Consider the following 10938-nt stretch of genomic DNA (forward strand, 5'->3'; position numbering starts at 1 on the left):
CATTAGCAAATTATGTGTTAGATAGACATTTGCATCATTTATAAAAGAAAAGCATTTCATCAACTTTTGCATCAGGATCATATAACTTAACCAAAATAAAACTTCGAAAATAAAAAATAGATATAACTGTTTATAGTTTTTTACAAAATGTTCTGTTTCCAGGACAAAAATCGGTCATACTACCCAAAAACTCAAAAATGCAGGAAAGCACCCTAGACTAATGGTGCTGGTGATAACAAATCACCGCCTGTGTAATCATACGTAAGAGCCTAGTCCATTGACTCGGCACTGCAGTAGAATGGCGTTGTAATCTCAGAGGTAACTCGTCGGTCCTCACATCCTGAATACCAAGGGTGAGACCCTCGATCTGATCCTATAGTACTACAAGGGTCTCGGCTACATCTAGATCGCAAAGGACAACCCTCCCTACAGCCTCTCCTGCTGGAACGACAGCTGCTACCCTCGGGTGCACTGCTGGTCGCACTGGTCCAATATCTACACAAATATATGGGTTTGATTAGTCTTGATAACATTTAAAATACACAAGAACATTATAAAAGCAATAAACAGAGATATGGTCAGATATTTTTACCTATAGCACCCCACTGCTCGCCAGTCGGCAGCACTAAATCTGGGTCACCCCAGAAATCCATCCCAACATACGGATACTCGGCGAAGACCATCTACTGACGGTTGAACCACTCAAAGAAGGCATCAGAGAATGAAATCTGTGACTAACCAGCATGTTTGGCCATAAGATCAACCCATCTCTGCATCCATGGTTCCGTCGGTGCTGGTAGTCTGAGTGAAATGTACTGTGGTTGCATCAGTGGGATCCTCTCCAAGGCGAAAGTGGTCAGAATAGAACCATAACCAAAGTTCTTGGATCTTCCGTTCTTCACCTTGGTAAGCTGTTCTTTTATAACCGGAAGTACTGCATCACACCAGTTGAATACCTTTGGTTCAAGGCATTCCAAGGCATACTGCATATAGGACCTGTTGGCCAAGTGAAGAGCCGCGCTACCAGCCAATCTAGCAAAGGTGAATAAAATAGTCCTCAAGGACTGATCAGTGACATCTCGAATACTGATCTTTCCATCCCTGCTCGGCTGAGATCCATCTCTACAAAATCGGTGAATATAATCCCTCACGGATTCACCCCCACAGGCGGATCCTAATAGTGAGAGAGGGGCACCACACCTCGATAAACCAGTCAAAAAGTAGATATCGTCAACTATCAAAGGGATGGATTTACCTCTAATCTGGAACACTTGGTTGGTAGGATCCCATGCATCGAGAAAATATTGCAACAAATTGATTTGTTGCCTCATGCTGGATATGCGAAAGAATTTGAGCAAGCCACAGTTCCGCAATGTAGTCACCGTACCCGGATCATGTAAGGCAATCATATCCTCTTCTTCATGCTCACGTTCACGCCATGTAACGACCATCTTGATCTAATGAATCTCTGAAAAACAAACAAGAGAAGAATTAGGATCTTGATTTGGGCAAAAACAGGAAAAATTTCCATGAAAAAACAGTGCATAAACTTTCCTCCTTGCACCCATCGCACCCTAGTTGTGTACAGGGTGGGATGCATACTGACTGGCCAATGGCCAGCTCAGTATGCATCACACTTTTCGATGTATACTAGGTGCGATGGGGAGAGAATGAATTGTTCAAACCCCTGAGGCCCAGAAAAACAGGAAAAGATGCTCAGAATCAGAAAAGGAAAGAATGCAATTGAAGAGCTCAGGGTTAGCTCCTACCTGGTCTAGATGGCGCCGAAAATAGTCCACTGAATCTCTTGGAATCAGCTGATGAAAATCGAGGGGGAAAACACCTCCAGAGCTCCAACAATCCAAAATTTGAATGAAATGGTAAAAAAGAGAGGTAGAAAACTACTTTTATGTTAATATTCACGTAATTCAAGTAAGATATCGGTTTCTAACTCATTGTTTCAAGCATGTATTCACATTTCTAATCAGTTTGATGGAGCAATTGAACAGGTAGTACGATTGTCAAGAGAATAGAGTGTTAATGGTGAATTGAACATCTCTGACTATTATCACGAGCAGGTTTACGCAAAGTTCAAGCTCATTAAAAAATAAACCTAGCAATGAGCATATGTTCCCCCAGAGTTCAAGCTCATTAAAAAATGAGCCCACCTCCGGTAAATAACCTTTGTGATTGCATAGCTATCAACTTTTGAGCCTTGGTCGTGTTCTTATCATCACCTCCACTTTTTAGTCGATCATACGCCTCCACTTGATTGTTTACCCTTTTGAGGAACAGCTGCGATGAGTGATTTTGTTAGCCACCTTCTTTACACTGCCATGATTGAAAAGTTCCAAACTTACCTAGAACCAGTTGCTACCCGAAAATATCACTCGTTCCTCAAAAACGAGTCTCCTTTAAACCCTTTTTAGACTCGTTAAATATGAAAAGATTGTCGAGCATTCCAGCTTGTTAAAGTGTTTGGAAATAATGAGTTTTCTTTAAACCCTTTTCAGACTCGTTAAATATGAAAAGATTGTCGAGCATTCCAGCTCGTTAAAGTGTTTGGAAGTAATGAGTCTCTTTTAAGCTCTTTTTAGACTCGTAAAATATAAAAAGATTGCCAAGAAATTGGCCTCTCCAGCTCATTAAAGTGATTGGAAGTGCCATCGCTCCTCTATATTTTAATCTTTTTGGACCTGAGGTATCATTACATAAAAAGATCGAGTGCTTTTCTTTTTTGGCTCGCTAAAGTGATCGGAAAAGTCATCCCTTTCATATTGTTTTATACTTTTTCGGACTTAAGGGATTATACTACAAAAAAGGACTACTGGAGTTTCCTTTCCATCTCTTTTCGGACTCCCTAAAACTGAAAAGGATCGAGTTATCTTTGTCATTAAACTCATTAAAACAATAACGACAAACTTGTCCATACAGACAAGAACGAGTTTCACTGCCGCTAGGCTCACTAAAACATAGTGACAGGTTTGCCCAAAGGGAAAATTATAGAACAAGCATATGTTATCCTCCTCAAGCTTGACAAAAATAAAGAGGTACTGGTCAGCAATGAATGGGGAAAAAGGGAAGAAAACTTGAAGAACTTCATTGGTAGCAGGTCGCTCTTGAACATGACACTTTCACTCCGTCACCATGATTGAGTCGGGTTGGATTATTCCGTTCACCGGTCATATCACCATTGGTCCTCCGTACCATCCATTTTTGGGGTTAATGCTACCAATCCATTTCAGTGTTACTGATATGTTCAAGAGAAGTCGCTCAGAGAATTCACCAACCTAGCTAACGCCTCATCCACTGCAATACCTTCACGCTCCATTCTTTCATGACCGCCACCCTGAACCTTGTATCATCAGATCGTTTTCACCTCCACAAAATCATTTGCTCCGTTCTGTGTTGTAGATGTGGGATTCATTAAGGCCCTCCTACAACGGGTCACTTCTTGTCGACATCAGCTCATTATCCAAGAAGTTGACTTAGGAACAACCCTTTCAGTACTTTGAAGCTTGCATGCCTCAATGGCAAGTTTCTCACTTCTGGCGATAGGTTTACATCAATGGCCTTCGACCGAAAGATTTTGCGTGGTGTTCGACATCGACTCATGTATTCACACCACGTAAATTGTATTGTAGTACCTTGAGGGTCATTATCATTATCTATGATTCCTCTCGTGCCTATTAATAGCTTACATCATTGGTTGGTAATCAGGTGATGTATTTCCATGTTCGACATTAGAACATATTTTCACATGGATTGACTTGTTCATCGGGCGAAGATTGAACAAGTTTGAAGACCCCAGATCTAGTTTCATCCATCCGGGCTACGATATATTCAGGAAAATAAAGACATCAAATGTACTCCATAGCTGCACAGATAATCATCCAAGCTAAGGGATGATGGCTCTACCAAAATCATCGGTCTGCCACACAGACGATTGTCTGTCCTATGTACATGAAAATGAATTTATAAAGCTGAGCATGGGAATGCCCGCCTCAGCTAGATCATGAAAATATTATGAAGATAATGTATTGTATTGTATCTTATTACAGGTCACCTTCCAGTTCGAAAAACCTCGGATCCTCATGATAAAGCATTTCACACTACTACATGTAGGGGGGTTTTAAGACAATATTTGAGTCAATTGTCTTAACTTAAGACAAAAAGAAACTTGTGTATTGTCTTAAATATTGTCTCTAAGCGGGTGTCTCAAAATATAATGTCTCAAAAATTTGTCTCTATAAAGACAATATAGAACACATATTATTATTGTCTCTATAAAGACAAGAATTATTGTCTATTAAGAGACAATTTGATTTGTCTCTCTAGAGACAATTTCATTTGTCTCTCTAGAGACAACTTCATTTGTGTCTCTTTAGAGACAATTACATTTTTTTCTTTTTAGAGACAATAGCTGAGATTAAAAACATATTCAAACTATTGTCTCTCTAGAGACAATATAAAAAATTATTTAAAAAAAAATAAATGTCCATAATTCAAACTATTGTCTCTCTAGAGACAATATAAAAAATTATTTAAAAAAAAATAAATGTCCATAATTCAAACTATTGTCTCTCTAGAGACAATATAAAAAATTATTTAAAAAAAATAAATGTCCATAATTCAAACTATTGTCTCCTGATATAAAAAATTATTTAAAAAAAATAAATGTCCATAATTCAAACTATTGTCTCTCTAGAGACAATATAAAAAATTATTTAAAAAAAAACAAATAAAATCATTTTGAATGTCTGCTAGTCATGCCTTCCATTATGTCTATCGATCCGAATAATTTTCTTAGCCTGAATAGAAGATTCTTCAACCACGCTTCTGTATTTTGCTCTATAACCACGAGGCCTCTTGTTTTGGCCCCATTGTAGGAGAAGATCTCCTCGTTCTGCAACGCAATGCCTTGAGGGCTGGTTTTCTTGGCTAGTCTTTCTATCTTCACTCTTCTCACAGAACAGTTTCGGAATGGAGTTTACGTATTCGAGAGCTTTCTGGTGGTTCCCATTGCTGCTTGTCGATGACCCTCCTTTCATCCTTACTGTCTTTCCTTCCAAAAGGGTACTGGGATGGATCCCATTTAAAATCCTTCCATTCTCGAGGTTTTCTTCCTTCTTGCATAGTTTCACGTGTGTCTTTTTTGCATTACTCATCGGCATAGAATCCACGCTAGCCCCTTGATATCTGCACAGAGGAATCACGAGCGTAACATAAATTTTTGGCCACAGATTTAGTTTGCAGGTTGAACAGGACAAAATATATGCAATAGAGCTTCATTTTAGAACATATAGGCCACCTTCAATTAGACTCCAAAAGTAAATCTGGTGCACATATTCATCAGTTGTTGGAACTGCAATTGTCTTCAGCAAATAACTTGGCAGGGCTTAAAAAAGCAACATAGCCAAAAAATGGATCTGAATACTTCTTATGAACAGCTCTCAGCTTATTTCCTCCCGCATTTAGGTGAAAATCAACCATGAAATACGCACATTCCCTGGAACAATGCACATAAATGTTATTACCTCAATGTACAGAGTTAACAAAATGTGCGTATGCCTCCAGATGCTTAGTATGTGCGTTAGTATTAGATAAAGATTCAATTCAGACAAGGTGTTAGTAGTTGAGTTCCAACATATAGTTGATCAAGACACAATGTTCTGGCCGTAGCTGATCAACAATGCCTACCTGTAATTGATGAAGAAATCTAAAATGTCCACGAGTAGGATTTCTTTAGAAGGGTAAAATCACTAAAAGCATGATGCTTTAAAAATTTTAAGGCTTGCTTCAGGTCTGGTTCAGAGTAGCCTGTATGAAGGGTAAGTGTTTTGTTCCAACATGGATCCTTCCTCAAAGTGCATCGAGTAGTGTAGACAGCAGCAGCAGCAAGCATTGATGGACTATACTTGCTCATTATGTACTAAAGCAAACACATTTCAACCAAGAAGAATGCCAGATTTTCCATTTGAATAATAGATAGTACGACTTGTCAGTACAACAGGGTATTATTAAGAATACAATGAAGAAAAGTAATTTAAAACATGAATGCTAGATTTTATGAGGCATTTTCGAAAGTAGATTTGATCAATGCCACACAGGCTGCTTTCAACAATATAAAAAGTGGTGTCATTCAAAACTTTACCACTTTGTTGGAATCAGCTGCCTTTAGAAACCTAAGGAGGAATACATATGGAGTGGGAACTGTAAGCTTGAAGTTCAGTTGCTTTAATATCGTAGACTCCTGTGAAGAGTTATTATCAATTGATCAGTCAATCTGAATGTTTGGAGACAGAGTTATTATCAATTGATCAGTCAATCTGAATGTTTGGAGACTATGTTGCAATCAATGACAAAGAATTATCAGTTAGAGCTAATTACCATGGCCACTATCTGTTTTGACATGCATTCATTTGGGAAGATGCGGATGAAGTCATTGACCTGTAGCCAAGTATAAACCAACTCTTATCAATACTGTGTTACCTATTATAATTTAATTTTTGTGTTGATTCCAGCATAAAGCGCAATCTTTTGTAGGAGTAGATATTGTTGGTGTATGTACTTTTATACAACCAACAAGGTGTTCTTTTAATTAGATATATACACATCCTTTCTTACAAATGTCAGCAAGTCATCCTACCTGTGGAGGACAGACTTCTTCATATTTGCTAGCTATAAACATTGCAGCGATAGCAAGTAATGGCAAATTCTTCCTTGCAATACTCTGAATAGAAAGGTATCTGTCAATGATGTTCACAGTGAGATACAATGTCTCTGGCATTAATTCCAATTCCAGATGCACCTGAAAATTTTAAGATTTTGATGTTAGGCCTAAGAGATAGACCATATAAATCTCTTTTAGATCTAAGTTTGACAGCAAATGGAAGTTGGAACTAGCATAGGAACAAAGTTGTACCTCCACCAACCAATCAATCACGACTGCCCTCATCTTTGCGTTGATTTTAACCTGGTTTCTCATATAATCTGGAGGTATGCAACTCACGTCCTGGGCATACATGAATGCCAAATTTTAGTTAAGGAAAATAAAAATTTACCTTCACCCTAACAAGAAACTGCAATCATTGACAGAGAAACATACCTCAATTGTCCTGTAGAATTTGTATATATCTTCAACGTATTCAAAAAATTCCAATTGGTTTTCAATGTTTCCATCATCAATGCTAGGAAGCACCTGATGGGAATCCCTGAATGCGTCCTGAAATACATTCATCAAGATTATTAATCATTTTCAGTCGACTTACATCATAAATAAACACAACACTAACTTGAGGCTATCAAGATAACTAATCATTTTCATCCAACTTACAACATGACTAAACACAAAGCTATCTTAAGGTTATAAAACTTGCTAGTAATTTGGAGTGGACATGTATACTCTTTGGTTTGTGTATATTTGTTGAACAAGAACAAGAAAAGTATAAGAGAGTGACACCGACCTCACTTTGAGATGTTAGCATTGCAGTCTTTGGTTTGTGTATATTTGTTGAACAAGAACAAGAAAATTATAAGAGAGTGACACAAACCTCACTTTCAGATGTTAGCATTGCAGTCAATGATGGTGCAGTGTGTTTCCTGGCTTTCAGTTGGCTAGGTCTTTCTAATCCACCTTCTTGTGCACTTGAGTCGATGTTATCACTAATACAAATGACAACGTCATTACTGGTGGTGCAACTGTCATCATTGGGTAAGTTGGCAAGGCATAAAAAAGCAACATAGCCATGACATGGATCTGAATACTTCTCATGAACATATCTCAGCTCATTTCTTCCTGCACTTAAGTGGAAGTCAACCATGAAGTTTGCACATTACCTGGAGCAAGTAAATCAAATGTTATTCCTTAACAACGTAGAGGGTTAACTAAATGTGCACACACCCCAGATAGTTTGATGTGCACATTTGTCAATCTTTCCCATATGTAGAATTAGATACAATTTCAGACAGGTTGGCAGTAAATTAGTGTTGTAGCAGGTCCACTAGGTTTTGGATATATAATCTACAGATTGCGTAATTCATGAAAATTCCTAAGATATTTAGGAGTAAGTATCCTTTGGAAGGTTAAACTCATTAAAAGCATGGTGCCTTGAGAACTGGAAGACTTACTTGAGATCTTTTTTTGAGTAGCCTGTGTGAAGAGTAAGTGTTTTACTCCAACATGGATCCTTCTTCAAAGTGCATTGAGTAGTGTAGACAGCAACAACAGCAAGGATTGATGGACTGTATTTGATCATTTTGTAATGAAGCAAACACATCTCAACCAAGTAAAATGCTAGATTTTCTATCTGAACCATGCGATAATACATTTTAATTTTTAACAGTAAAGGAGAGGATTATTAGGAAATACAATGAAGAAAAGACATTTAAACCAAAATCTCAATTTTCCAGAAGCATTTTGAAAGTCAATTTGATCAATACATCAGAAGATTATTCTGACAATACAAAAGAAATAGTGGAGTTCATCACTTTACCAGTCTGTCAGGACCATCTGCCTTGAGAAACCTAACAAGGAATACATATGGAGTGGGAACGGTAAGATTGAATTCCAATCGATTTAATATTGTATGCACCTGCCAAGTATCATTATCAATGTATCACTCACACTGAATCTTTAAAATCTATTGTAATTAAATGAAACAGAAAGATATCAGCTAGAGATAATTACCATGGCTACTATCATTTTGGATGTGTATTGGTATCCTGAGATGCAGATTAGTTCATTGACTTGTAACCAAATATGAATTGATTCTTCTTATGTCAATATTCAACAGCCAACCAGGTATTCTATCAATTAGATATATGCAAAAGGTTTCCTTATAGTCATGCTTATGGATGTCAGTAAGTCATCCTACCTGAGGAGTGTAGGTATCTTGAAATTTGCAAGCTATAAACATTGCAGCAATACCCACTAATTGTAATTCCCACTTCCTAGCAATATAAATAGAAAGGTATCTATCCATAATGTGTACAGTGAGATACAATGTTTCTGGCATTAGTTCACATTTGTGATGCACCTGCAAAATTTAATATTTCGAGGTAAAGCCTAAGAAATTGCCCACATAAAGTTCTTCTAGATCCAACATTGGCAGCAAACGAAGTTAGGATAGGAACTAATTTGTACCTGTATCAACCAATCAATCAGCGTTGCCCTCATTGTCTCATTGATTTCATCCTGCCTTTTCATATAATCTAGAGGTACACGGCTCATGTTCTGGACATACGGGACTGCCAATGATTACTAAATGAAAATTAAAAATTTACCTTCACATTCACACAAATCTCCAATCATTGATAGAGAAACATACCTCAATCTTTTGATAGGACTTGTATATGTCTCCAACATATTCCGCAACTGCCAATTGGTTTCCGAGGTCTCCATCATCAATGCTAGGGAGAACCTCTTGAACGTCCTGAAATACCCCCATCAAAATTATTAATCATTTTTATCCAAACTACATAATAGATAAACAGAAATCAATCTTACAACTATAAAACCTCTTAGTAATTGGGCGTGGATGTGGGTACCTTTGGCTGATATATATTTGGATTTGAGCCAGTACATAAAACAAGAAAAGTATCAGAAAACTAATAAACTTAATCAATAAGACAGACCTCACTTCGAGCTATTAGCACCGCAGTCTGTGACTGTGCTATGGGTTTCATTGCTTTGAGTTGGCTAGATGTTTTTAATCCCCCATCTTGTGCACTTGAGTCTATGCTATCACTGATAGAAACTACATTATCCTTCTTTCTAGCAGTGTCATTCTCAGCCTTCCTTCTGACAATCCGCCTCTGTTTGTTTCCCTAGACTGCCTTTGCCTCTGCTTTGGCTCCTGCCTTAACAATAATATCATTTGCTTGGAATTGCTGGAATCAAAATGGGAAAATTAAAGAGTGAGATTCCATGCTTGGGCTCACAGAAAATAGAGAACAGAATGAGTCCCGTGAAATGAAAACAAAGAGCAACAAATTAAACATGCCCAGAAAAACAGAATACTAGGCAGGAAGATCGAAAAAGCAGGTGGCTGAACACAGAGGTTTTTCCTGGTTGCTAGTTCAATTCCCCAGGAGATTGTCCTTTATAAACGGTAGACCCATTTCTTTACAAAAAAACAATAATTCAGCTTGCTTAATTGACTCTGATTAAACTTACCTGAGTGCTGGGATTGGCTCCCTTGTTGGCATTGACAACCAAGTTTACTCTAGACCTCCTGAAACAGTAGTCAATCCAATAGTGTAGGACTTGACATTAGAAGCAGAGGCCACCAAATAGAAAGAAACAAAAACCCAGCAGCAGATTGATTCAATTTATACATCTAAAGGATAATAAATAACATAAAACAACATACTCCATCACCACATCTTTGTTGATATTGCATTTGGGGTTCTAAGCTACCACCACATTGCCAATGTCTCCTAGCGCCTTCCTATTATTGTTGCCTTGTTGTGCTTTTTGATTGGCTGCAACCATTGCAAGGCCTGCCATTTTGCGCGCACATGATTTCATGGAAAAACAAACTAAAAAATCAGCTTAAAATGCAGTTTTTCTATGGGTCTTCAAAACATGGGCTTCAACCCTTCATATTCTCTGCATCTAGGCCCATGCATTTTCATCTTCTAATTTCTTTTTTTCAGCGTACTTCTCCATCCATTCCAACATAAAGTCAGAATTGTATGCAACATACAAATGTAATGCCTCCCACTCCTTCGCATCTACAATGAAATTTTTTTTCGTTCAATGAATTAATAATTATTTAAAGCCATGTAATATAAAACTTAAGATACAAATAACTCCTAACATTTTTTTATACCTTTTATCCTATTTGAAGTCCCTTCTCCCTCTAATTTTTCTCCTTCAAATGATTGAGATTGGTTATAATTCCATAATCGCAGAGCTTCAAGATGCAATTGAGG

At 37.6% G+C, this 10938-nt stretch overlaps 2 protein-coding genes across 2 annotated transcripts; both read right to left on the bottom strand.

Annotated features, from left to right (window-relative positions):
- Positions 1 to 6636: 6636 nt before the first annotated feature.
- Positions 6637 to 7011, bottom strand: LOC149162257 (G2/mitotic-specific cyclin S13-7-like). Its single transcript, XM_089436321.1, has 2 exons — positions 6926 to 7011; positions 6637 to 6811 (listed from the first exon to the last, which is right to left on the bottom strand). The coding sequence occupies exons 1-2, from the start codon at positions 6986 to 6988 to the stop codon at positions 6641 to 6643; spliced, it is 234 nt and encodes a 77-aa protein (XP_089292447.1). The 5' UTR covers positions 6989 to 7011; the 3' UTR covers positions 6637 to 6640.
- A 55-nt stretch (positions 7012 to 7066) lies between these two features.
- Positions 7067 to 9613, bottom strand: LOC149162258 (G2/mitotic-specific cyclin S13-7-like). The gene is made up of 7 exons (XM_089435131.1): positions 9330 to 9613; positions 9146 to 9235; positions 8877 to 9038; positions 8496 to 8594; positions 8131 to 8309; positions 7554 to 7701; positions 7067 to 7225 (listed from the first exon to the last, which is right to left on the bottom strand). Exons 1-7 carry the CDS (start codon positions 9447 to 9449, stop codon positions 7067 to 7069), a joined length of 957 nt encoding a protein of 318 aa, XP_089291257.1. The 5' UTR covers positions 9450 to 9613.
- Between the last annotated feature and the right edge of the window lie 1325 nt (positions 9614 to 10938).

The sequence above is a fragment of the Pinus tabuliformis genome, chromosome 5_2, assembly GCF_031772625.1.
Source record: "Pinus tabuliformis cultivar Carrire ecotype Pingquan chromosome 5_2, CPIR1, whole genome shotgun sequence".
Classification (NCBI taxonomy): Eukaryota; Viridiplantae; Streptophyta; class Pinopsida; order Pinales; family Pinaceae; genus Pinus; species Pinus tabuliformis.